The sequence below is a fragment of the Podarcis melisellensis genome (assembly GCF_964234715.1).
Source record: "Podarcis melisellensis genome assembly, chromosome: 2".
In the NCBI taxonomy this organism is placed as follows: Eukaryota; Metazoa; Chordata; class Lepidosauria; order Squamata; family Lacertidae; genus Podarcis; species Podarcis melisellensis.
This window is the reverse complement of record NC_138529.1, coordinates 107,169,801-107,196,382: the sequence shown is the minus strand read 5'-3', so window position 1 is coordinate 107,196,382 and position 26,582 is coordinate 107,169,801. Positions and strand designations below refer to the sequence as shown.

Genomic DNA, 26,582 nt, shown 5'->3' with positions numbered 1-26,582 from the left:
TCTTTTTTTTTTTTAAGCGAATGTATTTTTATTTTTATTTTCTGTTGCTGTTGTACTCTTTTCTTGTATTTTGTATTGTTCTTTTTGTGTGTGTGTAACTTTTAAACTCCGAATAAATATTATTATTTTTTTAAAAAAGAGAGAGAGAAAGAGAAGGTGGGGCTGCTCCATACTGACCTGGGAAAGGGGGCGTGGCTTAAGCGGAACAGCTGACCCGCCCCCTCTGCCGTCCTGCACTGCTGCAAGGAATCCGCTGAGTGTAAAGCGCCTCGGGGTGCAGCAAGCTTGGGGGGGGTGCGGGTGCAATGCAATAACCATGGAACTGGGGTTGGGGCTGGAGAGAGAGCAGGCAGGGAAGCAGTGGCTCAAGTGTGGGGTATTGCAGCTGATTCAACCTCTTTGCAAAGAAGAGACAGGGGCCTCTTCCTGAAGGTTCTCTCTCTCTCTCTCTCTCTCTCTCTCTCTCTCTCTCTGTCAACACACACACACACAAACAGAAACACATTCCTCTGGATGCACAGACAGAACTCATGAAGAGCCCTGTAGTTTGATCAAGCCCATCTAGTCCCGCACCCTCTTAGAATCATAGAATCGTAGAGATGGAAGGGGACCCTGAGAGTCATCTAGTCCAACCCCCTGCAATGCAGGAATCTCAGGACCTTCCTCATGGTGGCCAAGCCTGCAAGGAGGATGGGAGCTCAAGAGCATCTCTCCCCTCCAGCGGCTTCCGGGAACTGCTATTCAATTAAGCATAAGAATAATAATATTATAACAACATTATTATTTATACCTGCTCATCTGGCTGGGTTTCCCCAGCCACTAGGGCAGCTCCCAACAGAATATTTTTTAAAAACTAATGAAACATCAAACATTAAAAGCTTCTCCATAAAGGGGTGCCTTCAGTTGTCTTATAAAAGTCAGATAGATATTTATTTCCTTGGCATCTGACGGGAGAGCATTCCAGAGCAGGTGCCGCTACCAAGAAGGCCCTCTGCCTGGTCCCCTGTCTTTGAGTTGATATAGAGCATCCGTCCTAAATTTGTCGGCTTCTCTCAAAGAAGCAGATTCAGGAAGTTTTTAGTGTTTGATGCCTTACTATGTTTTTATATTTTGCTGGAAGCTGCCCCAATTGGCTGGGGAATAATGATTCTTTTACCAGTGCATTTGGGAGCATCAGAATAACTTGAGGTGATATATTCATACAAAAGCTTTGCTCCCGATTCATCGTTTGCAATCCCACTGGCTGAATTTGATCTGAGTCCTGGGATAGTTCAGCTGGTAGACCATGAGTTTCTTGAGGTTGTGGGTTCGATCCCCACCTTGTCAAGAAGATTCCTGCATTGCAGGGGGTTCGGCTAGATGACCCTCTTGGTCCCTTCCAACTCTATGATTCTGTGGTCTATGAACCTCACTCATTCACAATGAGAGAACCACCACAATTTTTATTTTTATTTTTATTTAAATAATATTTATTAAAGTTTCAAAAATGTTACAAAAATGAAAAAAAAGAAAATAAGAAAAATACAAAATACAGAAAAATAAAAACAATTAAAAACATTTCAATCTTTCTATGTCTTGTCTTTCATTTACTTGTTTCCCTGATCTCCTCACACCTCCCTTTTTTGTATTCTAATTCAATTAGCAGTTTTAGCAAATCCTTTCCATTTTTGCTTTTATCTTAATAATTTATCTTAATATATTGTAACTTTACATTCTCACCTATTCATAATCCAATTTTACCTAATTCTATAACATTACTGCTAAAACCACATAGCTTCATTCCCGCATCCTTCTAACATTCCTTAATTTTACAGTGTTTCTGTAAATAGTCTTTAAATTTCTTCTAATCTTCTTCTACCGACTCTTCTCCCTGGTCTCGGATTCTGCCAGTCATTTCCGCCAGTTCCATGTACTCCATCACCTTCATCTGCCATTCTTCCCGGATGGGTAGATCTTGTGTCTTCCAATACTTCGCGATGAGTATTCTTGCTGCTGTTGTTGCATACATAAAGAAAGTTCTGTCCTTTTTTGGCACCAATTGGCCGACCATGCCCAGGAGAAAGGCCTCTGGTTTCTTCAGGAAGGTATATTTAAATACCTTTTTCATTTCATTATAGATCATCTCCCAGAAAGCCTTAATCCTTGGGCACGTCCACCAAAGATGAAAAAATGTACCTTCAGTCTCTTTACATTTCCAACATTTATTGTCAGGCAAATGATATATTTTTGCAAGCTTGACTGGTGTCATGTACCACCTGTATATCATTTTCATAATATTCTCTCTTAAGGCATTACATGCCGTGAACTTCATACCAGTGGTCCATAACTGTGGTCCATAACCCAGTCAGCCAGCATAATGTTGTGACCCACATCTTGTGCAAATTTAATCATAGCAGATTTCACCGTTTCATCCTGAGTGTTCCATTTCAACAGCAAGTTATACATTCTTGACAGAATCTTAGTTTTGGGATCTAACAGTTCTGTTTCCAATTTTGATTTTTCCACCTGGAAGCCAATTTTCTTGTCCAAGTTGTATGCCTCCATTATTTGGTAATAATGAAGCCAATCTCACACTTTGTTTCTTAATTTTTCAAAGCTCTGCAATTTTAGTTTATCTCCCTCTTGTTCTAACATTTCCCAATATTTTGGCCATTTGGTCTCCATATTGGGCTTTCTCTGAGCCTTCGCTTCCATCAGTGACAGCCGCCTTGGGGTTTTATTTTCAAGTAAATCCTTATATCTTGTCCAAACATTAAACAAAGCTTTCCTAACAACGTGATTTTTAAACGCTTTATGTGCTTTAACCTTATCATACCACAAATATGCATGCCACCCGAATACATTATTAAAACCTTCTAGATCCAAAATGTCTGTGTTTTCAAGAAGCAGCCATTCTTTCAGCCAGCAAAATGCAGCTGATTCATAGTAAAGTTTAAGGTCTGGCAGGGCAAATCCACCTCTTTCTTTTGCGTCACTTAGTATTTTAAATTTTATTCTGGGCTTCTTGCCCTGCCAGACAAATCTAGAAATGTCTCTCCGCCACTTCTTGAAACAGTCCAATTTGTCCAAAATTTGCAATGATTGAAACAAAAACAACACTCTTGGCAATACATTCATTTTTATAGCTGCAATAGTAAAAAGGTAAAGGTACCCCTGCCTGTTCGGGCCAGTCTTGCCAGACGCTAGGGTTGTGTGCTCATCTCACTCTATAGGCCGGGAGCCAGCGCTGTCCGTAGACACTTCCGGGTCACGTGGCCAGCGTGACAAGCTGCATCTGGCGAGCCAGCGCAGCACACGGAACGCCGTTTACCTTCCCGCTGGTAAGCGGTCCCTATTTATCTACTTGCACCCGGAGGTGCTTTTGAACTGCTAGGTTGGCAGGCGCTGGGACCGAACGACAGGAGCGCACCCCGCCACGAGGATTCGAACCGCCAACCATGTGATCGGCAAGTCCTAGGCGCTGAGGTTTTACCCACAGCACCACCCGCGTCCCTGCTATACGTAGCTGCGATACGGCCTAGCAAAGAAAGCTTCAAGTTTGACCATATTTCTAAATCCTATTTCATTTCTGTCCAGCATTTTTCATAATTATCTTTAAATAAATTCACATTCTTAGCAGTCATATTAACCCCCAGGTATTTTACTTTCTTAACCAATGTTAAACCTGTCTCCTTCTGAAAGCTCTCTCTCTCAATCAGTGTTAGATTTTTCTCTAGAACCTTAGTTTTTAACTTATTCAACTTAAATCCTGCAACCTGATCAAATTCTTGAATCAGTTCTGCAACCCACCTTTGCCTAATAGGAGTTTGCCTTTGTAAAACTGGAGAGTGAAAGGAGAAGGAATCTCAGGGTGGGCTTTTTGGGGCTTTTCTGGTCAGCGGGCCGAAGGAGCTTGGGTCTATCCCTAGCTAGAGATCTGCCAACCCCTTGTCTCGGTCCAGATTTGAGTCTCTGCCTCCCAGGAGTTTAGACGCACACAGTTGCCACATGTTGACTGCAGCAGGCGATGGATCCCTCACATGTGTAAACAACCATTGGGGGTCACTCTGAAACACCACAGAGATTGGGCATTGCTTTGACGAATATCCTGCAACCAAAAACCACCTGGACACTCTGGTCTCTCCCACTGCCAATAAAAACAAAATACCTGTTTACCTGACACTGACACAAAGGCTCACATGCTATAGAAACGAGTGTCTAATGTGTTTTAAAATGCCCTTAAGTGGCATTTTAATGTTTTCTTCTCCCCCCTTTTTTTTTTTTGATGTGTTGGGGGGTGGATATCTGGTTCAGGATTAATTTGAGTATAACTGTTTTGTTTTTGTTTTTTGTTGTTTATTGGTTGTATAGTTTGTGTTTTGTTTTTAAGGGGTGGGATCAGGGCCGCATGGGAGTGGGCCCCAGCCAACAGAATGGCTGGTGCAAGTTCTATGGGGGGGGGAATGCACTGGGACATCTGATCTCAGTGATCATGGGCATGAGGAGGAGTTACGCTAAGACCAGACCATGTCATTACCAAGGAGGCAGGATTAATCATTGTTTGAAGACTATCCCTGCCTCTGGGTCTGGTCTTGACCAGATGGATCCTGGAATCAACAAGGGAAACCCACATGACCTGAAGGTGTTGCTGGGCAGTTTAAAGCAATGTCAGAATGCTATTAAAATCAGTTAAAATGATTTACATTCTTTATACAGAAAGAATGCAAGCTGGATGAAAAAAGTATCCTGGCAACACACCTCCCCCCTGCCCAAAATCCAACATGAGGCAGAGTCCTGCGGGCATATATAGCAGGGCTCACCAAAAAGCAACCATGGGCCTTAATTTATTTAAGAAACATTCTAGTTTCCTGCTGCCATATCCTTCCTTTCTTCCATCCATCGTGAAACTCAATGTGGTATACGTGTGGCCTCCTCCCAAGACCCAGGACTGCTTAGCCTAGGCAACAATATATCCTACAAGCCGACGTCATTCAATCTTGGGTCCCTAGATGTTGTTGGACTGCAACTCCCATCATCCCCGGCGCTCTTAGCCAACAAGGACCCAACTCTGATGAACTCGGTCTTAGGCCGGAGCCTGCAAGTAAGTGTGGGAACCTCTGGCCCTCCAGATGTTGCTGAATTACAACCCCCATCAGGCTCAGCAATCGTCATCTATGGCTATGAAGGAAGGGGAATGCTGGCATTGAGAAGAAGTTGAAGGCAAGGTACTCTCTCTGTCTCCAGTGCACCAGAGCAGCCTGTCCAGTAAAGACATGGATGAAAATGCTGAGGCACTGAGTGCTTCTGATCCAAAACATTTCCCTTTTCCAGCACACTCCATTGCTTTCCATCCCTCTCCAGTTTTCCATTCCTGCTGTCCATCAGCGCCCCACCCCCAAAGCCAGTTTTCTGTAACCACTGAGCATGTCCAGTTCTCATTGTGTGGCTTTGGCTATCTTTTCCCTCCACCTAAAAATTTATTGGACATACGTAACCAATGGAGCTGCCTCAAGGTTACTGGTACCTCCCTCTCTTCCTTGGAAGAAGGGTTCCATTTTGGCCACATAAAGGCTGGCAGCTAGGAAATTGGATATTTGTATATGGGATTTCCTCAGACAGGGTGGGGTCACAAAGAGAGGGTGGCTCTCGCCTTCATGTCCTGATTGTGAGTTTTGCAGAAATACCTGGATGGCCGCTGTCGGAGCCAGAGAACTGATAGATGTCAGGCCGACCCTGCATTCTTATCCCTTGCCCTAGGCTCCCCCCACAGTGATGGAAGGTGGGCCAGGAAATAAACATCACCTTTATTGATATACAGCGGCTCTGGAGCTTGAGAATGAACATGGGGTGTGGGGGGGGGAGCAGAATGGGGGAGAGGAGAGAGCCATCCATCCCCTCTCAGTCTGTCCATCAGGGGAAGCTGCTAACATTCATCCTCCCCAAGCAACGCAAATAAGTTCCGGCCAGCGAACTTTCCCTTCCTAGAAGGGCCAGGCTGGCTAGGCCCGCTCTTGGGCGCCGAGTGCGGTTCTTCCTCCTCCTCGCCTTCTTCGTCTGCATCCCGGTCTTTCTCGTCATCCTCTTCTTCTCCCGAGCTGGAGATTTCGTCTTCCTCCTCCTCTTCCTCCTCCCCAGAGCTGCGCTTGCCGTCATGGCGGTGGGCCTCTTGCAAAGCAGCAATCTCAGCTGTTTCAGGGTGGTGTTCCCACATGGCTGAAGGGGAGGGAGAGAGAGAGAGAGAGAGAGAGAGAGAGAGAGAGAGAGAGAGAGAGAGGGAGGAGACTGTCAGAATCACAGGAATTGCCAAGGGTCAAAGGTCACCCAGTGAAAGCCACTAAGGTGGCAAATTTCATATTCAAGTAAAACGGTGTGAGGAACGGTCTCCTGAAAGTCTCAATTTCAGATTCCACGACTGTATATAGACATTTTGTCCCAACACACATTACTTTACACTTGTTTACGCTGAACTGCATTTGCCGTTTTACCACCCATGTGCTCAGTTTGGAGAGGTCCGTTTGGAGCGCTTCATAAATCTCTGCTTGTTTATTATCATTATTTTTAATAATTATTTTTTTATTTATTAATGCAACAAAAAAGGAAAACACAAATACAAAATTACACACAGGGATAACAATAAACACAATTTTTTAGAACAAACTAAAAAATAAGTTGCTCTTAACACTATAGACCCAACCTCCCATCTATTCCTTATTTCAATTTTATATTACTTATTGCCAATACACACTTTTATCATAACTTATTCTTAATATACCTTAACTCTCATGTCTAACTTGCAACTATTCCTCAAATTCCTCAAATGCTGCAACAGAATTTAAACTACTGTAATTATATTTCAAATATTCTTTGAAAACCTCCCATTTTGAAACAAATTCCTCTTTTGGTTTATTCTTTATTTTTTCTGATAGACGATCTAATTCTGCATATTCTGTCCACTTTTGTATCCATTCATGTACAGAGGGAATTTCAATGCTCTTCCATTTTGCTGCGATAAGAACTGTTGCTGCTGCCGTAGCGTATAAAAAGATACCCTTCATTTTTTGCGGAATATCCGAATCTGTAATTCCCAGGAGATAAGCCTCTGGTTTATCTCTAACTCCAGATCATTTACAAACAAGTTCAAAAGGGCTGTCACATGGAAGATGGAGCAAGCTTGTTTTCTCCTGCTCTGGAGAGTAGGACAGTAAGACATCTGAAGGCAATCCTGTTTAGGGAAATTTTTAATGTTTGATGTTTTATAGTGTTTTTAATATTCTGTTAGGAGCTGCCCAGAGTTGTTGGGGAAACCCAGCCAGATGGGTGGGGTATAAATTGATGACAATGTTGATGATGATTCCTTCCCGTAGCACCTTTAAAAAGGTAAACACCTTAGAGACCAACTACCGGTAAGTTTGTTGTTGGTATGAGCTTTCGTGTGCATGCACACTTCTTCAGATACATGAAAGAGCATACCAACAACAAACTTCGTTGGTCTCAAAGGTGCTACTGGAAGGAATTTTTTTATTTTCTTTTGACTACAGCAGACCAGCAAGGCTACCTACCTGTAACTAGATGATGATGATGATGATGACCTGAACCAATGGATTCAAGTTACAAGAAAGGAGATTCCAATGAAACATAAGGAAGAACTTTCTGACACTAAGAACTGTTTGACAGTGGAACGGACTCCCTCGGGAGGTTGTGCACCCTCCATCACTGGAGGTTTTAAAGCAGACGTTGGATGGCCATCTGTCATGGATGCTTTTAAATTGAGATTCCTTATTGCAGACTAGATGACCCTCAGGGTCCCTTCCAACTCCACGATGCTATGAAAAGTACAGGCCCCATTGCTGAACCTTGGTGGCTTCACTTTCTCTACCTCTTCATTCAAAGAACTGCCCATTTATTCCTACTCTCTGCTTCTTGATAAAGGTAATGGGACCCCTGACCATTAGGTCCAGTCGTGACCGACTCTGGGGTTGCGGCGCTCATCTCGCTTTATTGGCCGAGGGAGCCTGCGTACAGCTTCCGGGTCATGTGACCAGCATGGCTAAGCCACTTCTGGCGAACTAGAGCAGTGCATGGCAACACCATTTACCTTACCTATTTATCTACCTGCACTTTGATGTGCTTTTGAACTACTAGATTGGCAGGAGCAGGGACCGAGCAACGGGAGCTCACCCCGTCGTGGGGATTCGAACCACTGACCTTCTGATTGGCAAGTCCTAATACTTAACCTTGGGGACGCAGGTGGCGCTGTGGGTTAAAGCCTCAGCACCTAGGACTTGCCGATTGAAAGGTCGGCGGTTCGAATCCCTGCGGTGGGGTGCGCTCCCGCTGCTCGGTCCCAGCGCCTGCCAACCTAGCAGTTCGAAAGCACCCCCGGGTGCAAGTAGATAAATAGGGACCGCTTACCAGCGGGAAGGTAAACGGCGTTTCCGTGTGCGGCTCTGGCTCGCCAGATGCAGCTTTGTCACGCTGGCCACGTGACCCGGAAGTGTCTCCGGACAGCGCTGGCCCCTGGCCTCTTAAGTGAGATGGGCGCACAACCCCAGAGTCTGTCAAGACTGGCCCGTACGGGCAGGGGTACCTTTACCTTTACCTAATACTTAACCTTAATTCCTGATCCACCACAAAACCTCTTCTTCTTATCCCATGACTGTTAAGCTTACTCGGGAGTCTTTGCTGAGGCACCTTTGTCAAAAGCTTTTTTGGAAGTCTGAGTACACTATGTCAACCAGATCCCCTCTCTCTACATGCTCCTTGACACTGAATTCTAATAGGTTTGTGAGACAGGACTTTCCCTTGCATAGCTCCTGCTGACTCTGCTTCAAGTGAGGCTTTTATATGCTTGGTTATTTTTATCCTTAACTACAGGTACCTTTCCTTGCAGAGTAGCCCGGAGGCCTCATGCAGACACAGAGGCGCCCGTCCACTGCCAGGCGTAGGAGGCTATTGGCTGCTCGGTAGACATCATTGCGGGCTCCCTTGGCGGTCTTGTAGCCGCGCTTCTCAGCCCAGGCTAAAAAGAGGGTAGAGATGGTGTCAGAGTTCACAGACGTATTGACAATGCTCAGCCTTCCTGTTAAATCAAGGGTTGCCAGCATGGACCCCACCCACCTGCATTATCCCAGACAATTGGCTGTGCTGAGTGAGGCTGGTAGTTGCTATGTATGGCAGGGTTTTTCCAAACTGGGTCACCAGCTGTTTTTGGACTACAACCCCCATCATCCCTAACTAGCAGGACCAGTGGTCAGGGATGATGGGAGTTGTAGTCCAAAAACAGCTGGCGACCCAAGTTTGGGAAACCCTGTCTACAACATCTGGGTTGGCTACCCTGCGCTAAACGGCAGCGCCATGCCATCGCTGCACCCTCGTTTACCCTTTTACCTTCGCAGACATCCCAGGCGCACCACAGGGGCTCAGGTTTCCCATGTTCGGCATCCGGATGTTTCAGCTTGAGCAAGGCTTGGACTGGAATTCGGCTGGCCAGGAACCCCACAGAAGTGTAGGGCTCCTGGATCTGGGAAATAGGGTAGATGCCAGCCAGGATCTAAAAATGAAAGCGCAAGGGCACACCTGTTACAGGGCTTGCAGATCCCACGTATTACTCCGTGGAAGCAGATTAAGACACAAGAGATTTCCTTTCAACCAATGTGAGACCAACCAGACTTTTGAGTTCTGCTCCCCTGGCTGAAGAAACAACACAAATACCATCTCCCACCTTGTTCAACCTCACGCCCTCTCCCCCAAAGTCCCAGCAATAAATCCCTCCCAGGTCGTTTGTCTCCTCCACTCCTCTCCTACTTCACAAACTTACCTGCTGTTTTCTGTCCACAAGGGAGGGGAAGATGAGCCCAGGGCAGTCGCACAGCTTGACTGTGGGCGTCAGGAAGTAGGTCTGGAAGTACTTGGTGTGGCCTGGAGTGCGGGAGACGCTCACCACCTTGCGGCCCACCAAGCCATTTATGAGCGAGGACTTGCCCACGTTGGGAAAGCCTGTGAGGGAGGAAGAGGTATTGGAGGTCTTCAAGCAGAGGCTGGACAACTGTATGTTGTGGATGCTCTGGTCATGGATGTCCTCTGAGGTCTACCTCCAAATGTATTTATGCTGCACCACTGGTGCATGTGGGGCCTCACAGTGAGGCAAGTCCTCACTCCCAATGAGCTTTAAAATCTAAACATCTTCAAGCTGAGCCTGGAAGTCATTTGTTGGGGATACTCTAGCCCTGCATGTCCTGCATTAGATACCCTACAAGGTCCACTGATTTATTTATGCTGCGCCCTTGCTGCCTATGGGGCCTCAAGGAAAGGCAACACAAGTGGGTCCTCACTCCCAATGAGCTTTAAAATCCAAAACAGGCAAGTGGGGGGACAGAGCGGGGGGGAGGGGGAGGGAGGAGAGGTAAGGAAAGGATGGAAGGAATGTGAGCAGATACCAGTGCATTTGCCTAAAGCAGCCTTTCTCAACCTGTGGGTCCCCAGATGTTGTTGAACTACAACTCCCATCACCCCTAGCTAGCAAGGCCAGAACTCAGGGATGATGGGAGTTGTAGTCCAACAACATCTGGGGACCCACAGGTTGAGAACTGCAGGCCTAAATGTTGGCTGCAGTGACAAATGAGGACAATGAGGATAAACCAAACCAAAGACCATACATAAAAGGAGGGTTTAGAGGAGGGATTTGAAGGAAGGGAGAACTGTGTCATCAGGTTCCCATTCAGGAAGGCTGATCCATACATAATATAAAGAGCAGCAAATGAGGCAATCATTTAATAAAGCTTATTTCTTAAGCAAGTACAGTGGTACCTCGGGTTAAGAACTCAATTCGTTCTGGAGGTCCGTTCTTAACCTGAAACTTCTTAACCTGAGGTACCACTTTAGCTAATGGGGCCTCCCGCTACTGCTGCACAATTTCTGTTCTCATCCTGAAGCAAAGTTCTTAACCCGAGGTACTATTTCTGGGTTAGCAGAGTCTGTAACCTGAAGCGTCTGTAACCCGAGGTACCACTGTACTGATATAACCATTGCGGCCCAACTTAAGAGTCAACACTCAACAGTTTCTAGCTGGATGTCTTTGTCCACCTTGTCCACCAGAGGGCGCACTCACCTACACAGCCCACTGTCAGGATTCCATCCTTATAGATTTCCTGGGAGAAGCCCCCGGCTTCCATGGCCACATCCGTCTGATGCTCCACTAGTACAGCTGCGCTTTCGTCGTCGTCGTCCTCTTCCTCCGAGTCTTCAAGCGGCAGGCGAGAGGTAGCTGCATCCCGCTCGATTTTCTCCTTCCAGCTGCTCAAGTCCACTGGAGAAAAGAGGAAAGAGGTGCCAAAAAAAGACCCACAATAAGCCGTGATGCAAACAGCACCACACGACCCGTTTTGGAATCTAAGGCTGAAATCGAATGCACAAATCCAAGCACAGGTGAAATTATATGGAGCTTACTACCGCTTGAAAGAGAAAAACTGGGCTGCACAAATATCGTATCAAAACTTTGTTGGGACTGTGTTACTCTCAATGCCTAGATTAGCTGGAGGGAACCTTAGAGCAGACACAAGCCTGGTCCATGTGCTATGTTAGTCATGGGTTAGTGTGAACACATAAGTACATGGGTGGTGCTGTGGTCTAAACCACTGAGCCTCTTGGGCTTGCTGATTGGAAGGCCAGCAGTTCGGATCCCTGAGACAGGGTGAGCTCCTGTTGCTCTGTCCCAGCTCCTCCAACCTAGCAGTTCCAAAGCACACCAGTGCAAGTAGATAAATAGGTACCACTGTGGCGGGAAGATAAACTGTTTCCGTCACAGTGTCCCGTTGCGCAAGCAGCAGTTTAGTCATGCTGGCCACATGACTGAGAAAGCTGTCTGTGGACAAATGCCGGCTCCCTCGGACTGAAAGCGAGATGAGCGCCACAACCCCATAGTCGTCTTTGACTGGACTTAACCTTTACCCTTTTACCTTCCCAGAGGGAAGATCATGGCTACTCTGCTCCCGCTCTAGTCCTGACCCTGCTGCACTGCTGTAAGCTAAGCCATGGTTTGGTAACCAAGGTTTGTTCTTGGTTTACAGGCCTGTGGTTTGTCTCAAAGAAACAAACCATGAGCAGAGGCTCAGATGTCACAGTAAACCAAACCGTGGCTTAACTCACGGTAGCACAGCAGCAGCAGCAGCAGAGGTGGAACAAAGCAGCCACAATCTCTCCAGGAGCCTTCACCTTCATGCTAAGCCATGCTTTGGCTCAGTGCTACGTACAAACTGAGGCACAGAGTGCCCTCTCCTTTATTTCTGAGGTTCCATTCGCCTGGGCTAAAGAGGCTTCAGGATCAGAAAATGCGGCTTATAAGCAGGATTGAGTTCTGGGAGCTTTCCTTGTTTAAAGAATGAACAACAGGTGCTGACCTCCAGAGGAATTTTAGCCCTGGAGTAAAACAAACTCCGAAGGGGTAAGCCAAGAGCTCAGAGTGACGCATGCAAACTCACCTCTTCCAGCCACGATGCTCTCGCAAGCGCTCAGCAGCTGATCGGGCCCCATGGCTCTGCTCCAGCCCTTTCGACGCTTCCGGCGTTTCTTAAACACTGACAAGAGAGGAAAACCCAGAAAATCAAGTCCAGGGAGCCAAGATTTCACCCAGCAGGGAAGTAAAGGGTGTGAGCCAACGCACCTCTTCCTAAAAAAGTGGTTGGATCTAAAGATTCAGAAAAAGGGAGGCAGGCAACCAAAGCAGCATCTTTGACTTCCATGCAGTTTAGGAAGGCATGGAAGTCAAAGGGGGTGTTTACATGTTGACTTATTGCTTCGAAAAAACAAATCTTTAATTTCTGTGTTTTATCTTTTCTACTCTCTCTTTTGAGTTCTTTTCTATCTCTTTCTTCTGATTGTTTTCTCTCTCTCCTTTTCTTTTCTCCTCCTTTCCTTTTTCTCCTCTTCTTCTCTATGTTTTTGATTTCATTTACATTTACGTTGGATTAAAAAATTATCTATTTGGTATCAGTTTTGTATCTCTTCTTTATAAACACTAATGCAATTTATTGGAAAAAGAAAAAGAAAATACCAGTGCTGGGATCTTGGTCCTGTTGCGGGTAGGAAGTGAAGCAGATCACATGGATTTCGGGGAAGCGGCTCTTGAAGTAGTGCTTCCAGGCCACCACCAGGGATGGGGGAGCCAGGTCAATCTTGTTCAGTACCAGGATGAGGTTCCTCTTCATCTGCTTAGTCACGAAGTCATAGAGGGCTGGGGAGAAGTTGATGACCTGGGCAGGAAGGGAGAACCAAATTAAGTAATTAAGTGAGAGATCCCGAACAGTGAGAGGTAAGAATATGTATTTCTTCCTTCTTTCTTCTCTGTGACATAGATGTGATTAGAATGTAAAGGGAAAGGACCCCTGGACGGTTAAGTCCAGTCAAAGGTGACTATGGTGTCGCAGCGCTCATCTCGCTTTCAGGCCAAAGGAGCCAGCGTTTGTCCACAGACAGCTTTCTGGGTCATGTGGCCAGCAGGACTAAACTGCTTCTTGCACAACAGGACACCGTGACATAAACCAGAGCGCACAGAAACACTGTTTACCTTCCTGCCACTGCAGTACCTATTTATCTACTTGCACTGGTGTGCTTTCGAGCTGCTAGGTTGGCAGGAGCTGGGAAAGAGCAACGGGAGCTCACCCCGTTTCAGGGATTTGAAACGCCAACCTTCCGAATGGCAAGCCCAAGAGGCTTAGTGGTTTAGACCACAGGTGGCAAGATGCTTTTGTCCCAGAGATGGAAAGATGACAAGGTTCCTACCAGAGTGGAATGGCAGACTTAAGTTGATGGACTATGCACAGATGGCAAAAATGACCGGGAAAATCAGAAACCAGGAAGACCAAAATGTTAACAAAGAATGGGGGAGATTTATTTGGGAGTTACCACTGTAAACAATTGAACTCAAATAAACACTTGTAATGTAACAAGGACTTTGGATGTAACGAACGATCAAATAATTGGAATGACTTAGAACACGCAGTAGAAAATGACAAGTACGGAACCCATGGAGGGAAGTCTAAAGATTCGAGAGAATCTTGTGTTTGTTTGTTTTATCTGTGATTCTGAAAGTAAATTTTAATTTGTAAAACCAAATAAAAATTAATATTAAAAAAACAGAATGTAGTGGCAGGTGGGGGTGACTTAATGCCATTCCACATTGTCATGGGAGACACTGCCCCCAGGACCTAGAGCATGTGGCTCCTGAAGGATTTCCCCATTTTATTCTTAAGTGGCTCTTAGCTAGGAATTCGCATTAAACTGCTACCCTAGGACCACCCTAGGGGCGTGTAGAAAAATACTTTTTCGGGGGGAGGCTGCACCCTATGGACTCAGCCCTAGAAATTGTCCTCCTGTTTACTAGTTAAATTGCATTAAAGGATCTGAGAAACCAAGTCAAAGGTCTGTGCAAACAAGGTCTATTGAGAACGAGCCACCAGTCATCAACAGAACCACAAAATGTCCTTACTGGGTGCCGGATGTCTGTAATGAGCAACACAATGTCGGACATCTCCAGGACACGCCACAGCTGCCTCCATGTCTACAAGAGAAACCAGGAGATTAGAAAAAGGCCTGTGTAAGATTACACTAGGCCTAAGCGGATTAAAAGGACCCCTTTGAACCTGGGTCACAATGCTCGAAATCAAATTGGAGTCAAGATTGGTATCCCAGCAATCACAACTCCCCAAGGATTAATTGGCACTTTGGCGCAGAATCAGCAAACGTCACTGTGTTTACACTGCACCAAAAACCCAAGCCAAAAAAAGGAAAGAAAAAAAAAAGAAAAAATGAAAGCAAATAAGAAAAAGCATGGAAGCCGCGTGTTCGATTGTCATGTGTGAAAATCGCACACGTGTCTCACTGGGTGCACGAATCCTGGGGAGCTGCTGTCAACTGCATCCTTTTAATTGCTTGTACACCCAGTGAAATATGCACATCTGCAACTGCCACATGATTCTCATGCTATTTTCTGCACAATAGCATTTCCTGTTTAGAAACGGCATAATATGTGAAGCGAATATCCATGGAAACAGAATTAGGCGTTAACTAGTATTAATAGTTTATTAAAGGACTGGAGGCAAAGGAAACAGTGCTGGTTCATAAGGCGGGGGGAATCCAAAATCTGCAGTTGGGCCTTTATAAGGGCCAACATAAATGTCATAAAATAGTGAGCAAACTTTCACATTCTCCAGGACTCTGTTTGTTGAACTGAACATTAAGCAAAAAAGGGATGGGGGGGAGAGAGAAAGGAGCTGGTTTGATGATCTAGCTACAACCTGCATTTAGTCACAGCTTTTCAATAGAGTGTAGGAGACAGCACACCAAATTGGATTAGGCTGGATCAGGTCTCAAGTTACACCGGGGGCTGCAGAGACAAAGGCTACATTCACACCATACATTTACAGCGCTACAATACTGCTTTAAACAGCCTTGACTTCTGCCAAAGAATTCTGGGAGCTGTAGTTTGCTAAGGTTGCTGGGAGCTGGTAGGAGACCCCACTATTCCCCTCGCATAGAGTTACAATTCCCAGAGTGGCTTATGACAACCAGTCCCTCTTCAGAGGGAACTCTGGGAATTGTAGTTCTGTGAGGGGAAGATATTGGGGTATCTCAACAACTCTCAGCACCCTTAACAAACTGAAGCCCCCAGAATTCCTTGGGGAAAAGCCATGACAGGTTAAAGTGGTATCGTCGTGTTTTAAAGGCATGGCGTGAATGTGGCTAAAGAAACACAACTCTTTGTCGCCCCAGCTCTTGCCCCAAAATAGCTGAAACCCTGAACCGTACAAGCAAAGTTAATTACACAAGACAGCCAGTTACAAATCTTTTTTTGACACTTGACTCTGGCTGCATGAAAGGAGTGGACTGGTGGAAAAGATCACCCCACTCAGCTCCAATACAGCTGAACCATTCAGCCTGACTTTCCTCTTAAGGCTTTTAAAGGCTCACCTCCAAATTGTGCTCAAAGTAGCTCAGCTGGCTTGGTGGGAATGTACTGTAGATATTCTCGAGATATTCCCGAAAACACTTCTCCTCTCGGGCTAAGAGCTGGTCCTTGGTCATCTGATAATTCCAGGGCGGGCGTTTTGGAAAATCCAGTGCTGAGAAAGGTTAAGGATCAGTTGGAAGATATAGCCAACGTCTTGCGAGAAGCAGGAGAGAAGTTCTAAGGGGAAAAGCTACATCTCGCATCAAAAAGCTTCCCTGATCACTCCAACTCCCATCGATACTTTTCACCAATAGCTACCATTTGGACAATCCAAGAAATATAAAGCCTTTCAGAAAGCCAGGACAAGGCTGACATAATGATAAGAACGGGAACATAAAAACTGAATTGAGAAGACTTACTGAACTGATGGAACGTGGGCAACATGGCAAGTTGGCAGGCCATTAAGGAGATTTAAACTTGCATGCAGGCACATTAATGTTATATATATATATATATATATAAACCAGGGCTGCCATAAGTCCGGAATTTCCTGGACATATCTGGGATTCATCCACCAACAATAACATCCGGGTGGAATTTTCAGAAATCGGTTTAAATGTCCGGGAAAATCCAGTGTGTATTGCAGCCCATATCAGAAGTGTTGATTTTTTTGCGAATTCCATAAAAAATAGCTCAAAAACTTATTTTTTGGAGATTTTGCAAATAAAGCTCAACAATTTTGGCAAAAAAAAAGCTCTAGATTTTCTTTTTAAAATATGGCAACCCTTTATCAACCTATTGTTTAGTGATACGGGGAACTTTCATACTCAATTCCCATTTTTTCCTATTGGGCGCATTTTTAGACCACCTGCATATGGTGCTTCCATAGGGCAAAACTGTCTGCTGCCTCCAGAGGCCAGGAGGGGTAGTGCTTTACAGACAGAGGGAGGAAATCTTCTTCAGCATTTTCCTCCATCAGCCGAGACTCCCCAGGAATGCCTTAGCCAGATCCCCTTTGCTCACCTGAACCAGTTTTATAAACGTCTTCTATGTCCACCTCTGTCTCAACTTCTGGAGCAGGCTCCAAGATCTTCTCTCGGGCAATCTTTTTCCTCCGCTCCACCTCCTCTCTACTCTCCCGGTCAAAGTGCAGCCGGTATCTGTCAGGCAGGGGGAAAGAAGCGAAAGCAGGAAAGATCAGGCAGGAGATAAAAGGGAGGGGCCATCCTTGGCTGAAATTCGCTGCCCAGCTTCCCACCCGAGGCCCAGAACCAGGCACGTCTTGCTCAGTTTCAGGATTACAGTGATTTAAGCAATACACGAAGGACCTTACGGTCTTCAAACAAAAACATATTGGAGGTCCCGGGCCACAGAGAGGTTAGGCTGGCCTCAACCAGAGCCAGGGCTTTTTCGGCTGTGGCTCCAATCTGGTGGAACGCTCTGTCACAAGAGACTAGGGCGCTGTGGGACTTGACATCTTCCGTAGCCTTTGGCCAGGGCACAGCCTGACCTCTTCCTTTGGCAATCCTCACAGAACTCTAGCCCAACGATTGCCATTAACCTGATTTGAACTGATTTTATAATGAAATGATTTTAGAATGTTCTATCATTTTGCTGTTGTTAGCCGCTCTGAGCCCGGCTTCGGCTGGGATATAAATAAAATTTTATTGTTATTTTATGAATACATCTGAAAGGAGGCCCAGGTTACTTGCCACATGAAAAAACTGCAGCAAAGTATGTTGGAAATACAAATAAAAAGAAGGCACGTTCTACCACATGTGGTGGACGTGCAAGGTAACAAAAGCATTCTGGGAAATGATGTGTAACGAGCTGGAAAAAAATGTTTAAAATAACATTTGTGGAAAAATCAGAGGCTTTTTTGTTAGGTATTATGGGTACATAAATTCCAAAAGAGCAGAAAAGACTATTTATGTATGCGACGACAGCAGCAAGAATACTACTGGCCCAGAATGGGAAAGAAGACAAAGTTCCAATCAGAGAAGGACAGCTGATGAAGATGAGGGACTATGCCGAAATGGCGAAACTGAGTGGGAGAATCAGAGACCAGGACAAGAAGAAGTTTAGGAGAGAATGGGAAAAGGTTATAGGTTACCTAAGAGAACATTGTAAACAGTTAAAAATTTTTGCAGGATTAGAATAATACCTGTAAAAGACAAAATAGAATGGAAAAGTTAAAAATAGATATAACAAATGGGGGGGGAATAGGATAAGTGGAATAAAAAGGGATGGGTAATGGAAACCAGAGAAGGGCGGAGGGAAGTCAAGGGAATCTGAGAATCCTGAAAGAAAAGGCGATTGATATGTTTAAATGGAAATTTGTTATGTAAAACTTAATTAAAAATATTTACATCAAAAAAGCTGCAGCAAAGGATTGGACCCCAACATTCTCTTCCTGTTTCAGGAAAGGCCAGCAGTAATGACGTCCGGGCGGTTGGATGGCTTTAAAAGATTAGACGGATTCATGGAAGATAAAGTGATTAATGGCTACAAACCAGAGTTGCTTGTGTTTTTGAATCCCAGTTGCTGGAAATTGTAAATGTGGCGAGTCTCTTGTGCTCAGATTCTGCTTGTGGGCTCTCCATAGGCATTTGGTTGGCCTCTGTGAGAACACGATGCTAGACCAGAAGCAGCCATTGGCCTGATCCAGCATCTTCTTCTTGTCTACTTCCACAAAGGCCAGTATATACCATATTTTTCGCTCTATAGGACGCACTTTTTCCCCTCCAAAAATTAAGGGGAAGTGTGTGTGCGTCCTATGCAGCGAATGCAGGCTCCTTGGCTTCAGCAATAGCAACACGAAGCCTCCGAAGCGCAGAGGGAACCCTCCCTCTGCGCTCTGGAGGCTTCGCGTTGCTTTCGCTGAAGCCTGCTTTCGCTGAAGCCTGGTCGCACCGACCCCTCTCATTCTCCAGGCTTCAGGGATAGTCGCCTGAAGCCTGCGGAGTGCAGTGCGAGTTCCCGCTGTGCTCCGCAGGCTTCAGGTTCCTTTTGCTGAAGCCAGGAAAGCAAGACTCTCCTGGCTTCAGCAGAGAGGGAGAGCTGCGCAGCCAAGCGGGAGGAGAAATGGAAGGGGCTCTGTTTCTCCTGCCGCTTCGCTGAAGGAGCGCTGAGCAGAGAGGGGAAGAATTTTTTTTCTTGTTCTTCCCCTCTAAAACAAGGTGTGTCCTATGGTCTGGTGCGTCCTATAGAGCGAAAAATGTCTATAGCCTCTGTCTCAGTCTGTGACACAAAATCACACTATGGGGATTGCCTAGCATCAAATGTTATCATCCCTTAGGTACAATGTTAAGACAGGTATTTTAATACTTTGTACAGTGGTGCCTCACAAGACGAAAAGAATCCGTTCCGCGATTCTCTTCGTCTAGCGGTTTTTTCGTCTTGCGAAGCAAGCCCATTGACAGCTTAGCGGATTAGCGCTATTAGCAGTCTAGGGGCTTTTAGCGATCAGCTGAGAGGCGGCTTATCAGCAGAACAGCTGATAAGCGGCTTAGGAAAGGGGGGGGAGCGGAAAAAAACCGCGGGAACTCGCAAGATTTTTTCGTCTTGCGAAGCAACCCCATAGGGAAATTCGTTTAGCGAAGCGCCTCCAAAACGGAAAACCCTTTCGTCTAGCGGGTTTTCCGTCTTGCGAGGCATTCGTCTTGCGGGGCACCACTGTAGTTTAAAACAGCACTGGAGGATGCTACATTAAAAACAAACAAAAACTTTTTTTTATTTTGCTGTTTCAATTGCTCTTTACATTGTGTATTGTGCCAAGTATGTTATTATTTCCCCCATCATTTTTAACAGGTTTATTGTCTATTGCATTAAGGTTTTTAATTAAATGATATTGTAAACTACCCTGGGGCTAATAATAATAATAATAATAATAATAATAATAATAAATTTTATTTATACCCCGCCCTCCCCAGCCAAAACCAGGCTCAGGGCGGCTAACACCAGGTATAAAAACAATTGATTAAAATACAACTAAAATACAACATTAAAATACAGCCTCATTTCAGTAGAAACTCAAATCAAAAACTTTTTGGGGATGAAAACATCAAATCTTCACCAAGGCCAACTATCCAGACAAATATATTACAAAGGGTGGTACCACAAATACCTGAAATCAGAGGCAGGGCCTCCTCAGCCCATTTGGCCTGCCAGGCCACTTTGCCAAACCACACCCCACTTGCCAACCACCTGATATCAGGTGTGGGCAGTTAAGAAGGCAACTGGGCTAAGACAAAAGGGGCCTTCTGAAGCAACACACAGAGTGCTTCTGAAGTCTCAAAAATTGGAGACTTCAGAGCACTGTGCAGAGCTCTTTGAAAACCTCTGCGTGATGCTTTGAAGTTCCAACTTCAGCGGACAGGCAGTATCTTGCAAGGGTCTTATGAAGAGCATTTCAAAGTTCCCAACATTCAGCTGACTGTCGGGGCTTCCAAATGCCATGTTACCATAGCATCTGGTGATAGCCTTTCCCACCAGTCACAGCAGGTAAGAGAGATAAGGATCTGCCCTGCTGGCTGGATCCGCCTTTTCTGCCTCTTACCTTATCAGCTTTTCTCAACCTGTGGGAGATGTTTTGGGACTACAACTCCCATCACCCCCTAGCTAGCAAGGCCAGAACTCAGGGGTGATGGGAGTTGTAGTCCAACAACATCTGGGGACCCACAGGTTGAGAACCACTGCAAGGCTTAAATGAAACAAAACAATAACAAACAATAGTGGCAACATGGATGCCCTTGCTACTGGCGACCTGTTCCATTCATTCATATTTGTCCCTTCCCCCAGTTAGTTGGGATTTTGCGGGCTTCTAAAGTCTCACTCCATCCTTGTACTGGCCAAGTTTTTGCAGGGATGTTTATCTTCAGGGATGAAATTACACCACATGCCTTAAGAGTATTCTCTCAGCCTACCTCATAGGGCCAGGTGGAAAAGAGATACGGGTTATGAAATAAGAGTGCAATAAAAGTGCAATAAAAGAGCCTGCCTCACATCAAGTTGGATCACTGATCCATGAGGCCCAGTAAGGCCTCCTCTGACTGGAGCTGTTCTCTAACAAAGAACATGGGTGTGATCAAGGACCACGATGGCTATGTTCTCCCTCTGAATGCCAGATGCTGGAATTCACAAGTGGGGCAATGTCAGGGGTTAAACCCGAGACTTTCACCATGCAAGACACACATTCTAGCAACAAGCTGCAGACTCCTTTGAGTGCCTAGGTTTTATTTCCATGGAATATATACAAAAAAGAGAGAGAGAGAGAGAGAGAGTCGGGAGAAAGGTTTCCTACATCCTCCTCACGTGCAAGTCTCTTACTGAGAAGAGCACAGGCGTTAAAAGCACGTTGCTGACTTCTTAAATGTTCGTGTGCACGTGTGAGGGAAAGGGATTTCTGTCGTGAAGATGTCAGAGCAGCAGAATCACAATTTTGAAAGCAGGCCCTCGATTCTATTTCAAAACGGAGCATATCAGGCGGCCTGTTCAGCTGAAGGAAATTCAAAGGAAGGACAAGAATGGAGGACTCACTGTCTCACATGCAGCAAACTTATCACACCTACGCTAAGAACAACCAACACATTCTGGCCACAAAAGTTGCACTTTCATTAAGTAGGCCCAGGCCATTAACCAACGTCCATGGAAAAAAGAATTTGCCAAATAAGGAAATAAATGGGTTAGAGGAGGCGTGGGGAACTTATGGCCCTCCAGATATCAGTGGACTACAAATCCCATCACCCCTAGATGGGACTGATGGGAATGGAAGTCCAACCACATCTGGAGGATAATAGGTTTTCTGGCTCTGAATCACTCTAATCCAGGGATGATTAATTTATGGCCCTGCAGATATTGTAGGACTCCAGCTCCCATCAGTCCTGGCAACATGGCCAATGGTCAAGGGTGATGGGATTTGTAGTCCAATGCCCCCCAGAGGCCTTTCCACCACTGCAAGTAGCTGGAAAGTCAGATCTATATTATGGCTGTTCAATCTCATTAGCATAATTAAGCATGCATGTTATGGTTACGCCAGGCACACGTGTGGGCAGAAGGGCTTACCAGGAGAAAGGGGCTCCTCCAATGAGCATCAGGTGGACTCCATTGTAATTGCCCAGAATGCCTTGCAGCAACAGAGCTGCTATGGGGGGCATTGTGGTAAATACAAAGGTGGCTGCTTGGCATTCATTGGAGAGTAGAAAGAGCAGGGTCCAAGGGAGCGGTTTTAGTAGCAGTTGGCTCTCAGCAACTGCCTAAGATGTTACCATCTTCTCAGACCAGGAGCCACATCAGCTGAGGCCATGGGGCTTAGAATTAAGCAACATCTGGATGGCCACAAGTTCTCCATCCCTGAAGCAGGAGCTTTCTCCAGCAGGAAGGTCACCCAAAGAGAGGCCCCTGACGAGGAACACAGGGCATCAGCAGGGTGGAATAGAAGCAGGTTTCAGCTAACTGGGTCTCAACCCATGTAGGTCCCTAAAAGCTGGGAACAAGCACTGTGAATTGGGCCCAGGCAATGGAACGGGATCTGGGGAGCTCATGCGAGAATATGTCCCTGATGAAGAACATATCTTAAAAGTTGGGGGGCAGCTTCAGCCACTCCCCGGATGCTTCTTCGAATCAAGCGCAGCAAAATCTCCCGCATTACCTGTTGGGATCGTAGCCATGTTCTCCCGGCTTGCGGACTTGAGGCTGCTGGTTCAGCTTGCGCACCTGCAGAGAGAACGACTCGCTGTCCGACGTGTCCGTATGGTCCTCGTGCCTGTCATGGCTGCCACTCCGGCTGTTGGAGCTGGACCTCACGCCATCTTGAAAGCCTGGAGGGACAAGCAAAGGGGAAGTGAGCAGAGAGGCCGAGTCGTAACTCTGAAATCCCAGGGAAGGCATACTAACCTGGCAGGGGAGACACCTTGATCATGAAATCCCAGGGAAGGAATTCAAAGTAGCCCTAAGTAGACCACTCTGCCTGTACAAAAGCTTCTGCTCTCTTGATGATGGAACCATATCCCCTCCCATTGCTGTTCTGGGGGTTCTCCTGACCCCCTCACAATTTCTGGGAGGCACAGGGGGAATTACCACATTTTTTCATCTATAAGACACCTCCTATTTGGGGGGACTCAGATTTAAGAAAATGGGGGGGGGGATGGCCCCTAATTTTTGACATTATTTTTTATGTAAAAAACCTTGTCTTATACACAGAAAAATATGGTATACGGTATCACAATTTAAATCACTAGTCAGTAAGACTTGATTTAAATCATTTAAATTTTCAGAGTAGTTTTTACAGTTATATCAACAATGACTGATCTGGTTATACTATTATAAATACATAGACAGATAATTATGAAATTATTGTGAGGTTTACTAAGAGCTGTTTATATTTGGACAACTTTTCTGCTGTACTTTGTTGGAAGGAGAAAAATAATCATTTCCTTAATAACAATTTAAACAATTTATTTAACTAAAACAATAACATTATAGCATATGTATCCACGTTTGTCAACTAAGTTAAAAAACACCTTAGACTGAGTTTTAGCACACATGAAAAACTTTAAACAAATCCTTATTTCCTGATGAATAGCCTTTGGACTATAATGTAACTTAAACAGAAAACTATCCTTAAGAAGATTTTTTTTCTCCAAAAGCATTTTTTTTTAAAAAATCTGATTTAGATCAAAAAATTCCGATTTAAATAAAAATATATACCCAATTTTTATTTATTTATTTTTAATATCATTGGTTTTTCTCCACCCTGGCTGAAAACCACACCAGGGGAGGGAAGCAACAGGTTCCCAGATGTTGTTGGGACTACAACTCCCATCATCCTTAACCAATGACCACGCTGGATGGGAATCATGGGAGTTGGAGTCCACCTCCTCTGATATAAACCAGAATTCCATTATCACTTGAAGAAGAGACATGAAGGTTCAAAACCACCAGACACCCGTCGAAATTATAAGAGGCAGAGGGAGTGGGATTTGAGGGTCGTGTTGCAATACTGGAGGCAAATAAATGCCTCCCAGGCAGGATTCTGCGGAGGCAGCAAAAGGGGTTTAAAGTAGACAAGAACACCACTGCACCTTGGACTCTCTCCACATTTTTGGCCAGGGTGTGTACCGTAACTAAAAGCAGGGATAGGTGTTTGCAGACTTAACAGAGGGAGGTAGAACTAAAGGGATTCCAGGCCTCATTCCTACGAGGGCAAGGGAGCCTACTCGAGGGAGGAATCCAGTTCTCGAAGGCCAGAGGAAGGAGAAAGGACAGGCCGCTGGCGCTTCTGTTATCGACTCTGAAACAACTCCTCAGCAGGAGGAGCAGAGAGGGGATTTGTCCGAAAGAGCTGCAACAGTCTTGCTGGTTGTTTCTGAGGGGATTTTGAGGCCGAGAAGGGGCTCAAAAGGCAGGAAACAGATGACTCACCCCAGGGTGGGGCCTGTAAGTCTTGCTATCGACAGCTCCCAGCCCACATCTGCAAAGCCGGGCTGCGGTGTTGGCAGGCGGGGAGGATAAAGAGCCAGCCATTTTTCCAAATCATGAAACAGGAGACCCAGCCCCTAATTCGTGGAGCGGAGAACTCGACTAACACAGAGCTCTCGCCTCAGCACCGATCATTTACATACTAAGACATATTTTGCTTTGCACATACCCTTGCATAGGATGGGTGGGCTAGATTCTGAAGTACAGTGGTACCTCACGTTACATACGCTTCAGGTTATAGACTCCGCTAACCCAGAAATAGTGCTTCAGGTTAAGAACTTTGCTTCAGGATGAGAACAGAAATCATGCTCCGGTGGCGCAGCAGCAGCAGCAGGAAGCCCCATTAGCTAAAGTGGTGCTTCAGGTTAAGAACAGTTTGAGGTTAAGAACAGACCTCTGGAACGAATTAAGTACTTAACCCGAGGTACCACTGTACAACTTTCCCAGTGCCCAACTGGGCTTACTGGCTGTTAATGGTCATGCCAATGCAACAGTGCCACTACCTTCTCTCGCAGCAGCCACACCTGAGAGCATGCCTCTCCCCATATTTCTGTTCTCAGTCATAACATTTTAATCTGGCCCTCAGGAAGAAGGTCTTTGATCCTTGCAATAGGTTCCTGTTTTTCCTGTTTGCTTCCAAGGATAGGCTGATTTATAACCCTGCATCCAGAGCCCCTACGCCAGCCAGCAGTAGGCAGATGTCAGGCCAGATCTGAGGCTCAGCAGAAGAGAACATGATTGGCATGCAAACGGTCCTCACAGTTCAATCCGCAGCATGTCCCAGTGGGGAAGGTAGACATTCCAGTCCAACAAGCTGGAAAGACGCTGATGGTAGACCAGTGTTTCCCAAACTTGGAACTCCAGCTGTTTTCAGACTACAACTCCCATCATCCCTAGCTAGTTAGCAAGACTAGCGGTCAGGGATGTTGGGAACTGTAGTCCGAAAACAGCTGGTGACCCAAGTTTGAGAAACCCTGGTGTAGACATTGGTGAGCTACATGAAACAATGGTCTGACTTGGTACAGTGGTACTTCTGGTCAAGAACTTAATTCATTCTGAAGATCCGTTCTTAACCTGAAACTGTTCTTAACCTGAGGTACCACTTTAGGTAATGGCGCCTCCCATTGCCGCCGCTGCTCGATTTCTGTTCTCATCCTGAGGTAAAGTTCTTAACCTGAGGTACTACTTCTGGGTTAGCGGAGTCTGTAACCTGAAGTCTCCGTAACCCGAGGTGTCTGTAACCCAAGGTACCACTGTATAAGGAAGTTTCCCATTTTTTTGGGTGGTTTAGTAAAGCAAGAAGCTCATCGTGAAGGTCACCCTTCAGATATCCTGGTCCCAGTGGCTTTAATGGCCATTACCAACATTACAGAAAAACATCCATGCACAATTACTGGTAGTTCATGGGAACATTAAAAGTTTGAAGCCTGAGTCCCTCTATCCACCACTTCAGGGCTGGGGAACATGTGTTCCTCCAGATGTTGCAAGACTACAACTCCCATCATCTCTGACCACTGACCACACTACCTAGAGGCTGCTGGGAGTTAGAAGGAGAATTCAAGCTACCTCCCCTGCATGCACTGAACAGGCAAGGAGAAAGACTGTGATGTGGCCCTGCCTTAAAAACCGCAAACGAAGAACACAGAAGTAAATTAATCTCACCTGAAGAACCACCACAGGACTCCCTATTTGCTTATGTGTTCATGTGAGCAAAGCTACTACTCTAATGCCCCAATTATGGACGGTGTGTGTGTGGAGCCTAAAAGTTTTCGCCAGAAGTCAGGGAGTGGGATACAGTGGAACCTCGGGTTGCGAACGTGATCTGTGCGGGAGGCACACTTGCAACCTGCAGCGTTCGCAACCCACAGCGCTGCGTCTGCACACGTGCAGGTTGCGATTTGGTGTTTCTGTGCATGCGCCAAAACCCGGAAATAACCCGTTCCGGTACTTCCGGGTTCGGCGCGGTGCGCAACCCAAAAATGCGTAACCTGAAGCTTCTGTAACCCAAGGTACCACTGTATATGGATTTCATTAACAGCTCCACAGCTTTCCATCCATGATTTCAAGCACTGTGCAGTTATATATTTACCATATTTTTCGCTCTATAGGATGCACCGGGCCATAGGACGCACCGGACCATAGGAGGGGGAGAACAAGGGGGGGGGAATTCTCCTCCTCTCTG

The 26,582-nt window shown here is 45.8% G+C and overlaps 1 protein-coding gene across 1 annotated transcript in view; it reads right to left on the bottom strand.

Moving 5' to 3' along the window:
• Nucleotides 1-5,764: 5,764 nt before the first annotated feature.
• Nucleotides 5,765-26,582, bottom strand: part of GNL1 (G protein nucleolar 1 (putative)) — a 28,447-nt gene continuing 7,629 nt past the window's right edge. Inside the window, exons 2-12 of the mRNA XM_081902254.1 lie at nt 22,572-22,740; nt 16,946-17,082; nt 15,943-16,094; nt 14,462-14,533; nt 13,028-13,226; nt 12,456-12,551; nt 11,087-11,284; nt 9,797-9,975; nt 9,367-9,529; nt 8,858-8,998; nt 5,765-6,192 (exon numbers count right to left, since the gene is read on the bottom strand). Of these exons, the coding sequence (XP_081758380.1) occupies nt 5,903-6,192; nt 8,858-8,998; nt 9,367-9,529; nt 9,797-9,975; nt 11,087-11,284; nt 12,456-12,551; nt 13,028-13,226; nt 14,462-14,533; nt 15,943-16,094; nt 16,946-17,082; nt 22,572-22,740 (1,796 nt within the window). The 3' untranslated portion in view covers nt 5,765-5,902. The remainder of the gene's footprint in view (nt 6,193-8,857; nt 8,999-9,366; nt 9,530-9,796; nt 9,976-11,086; nt 11,285-12,455; nt 12,552-13,027; nt 13,227-14,461; nt 14,534-15,942; nt 16,095-16,945; nt 17,083-22,571; nt 22,741-26,582) is intronic.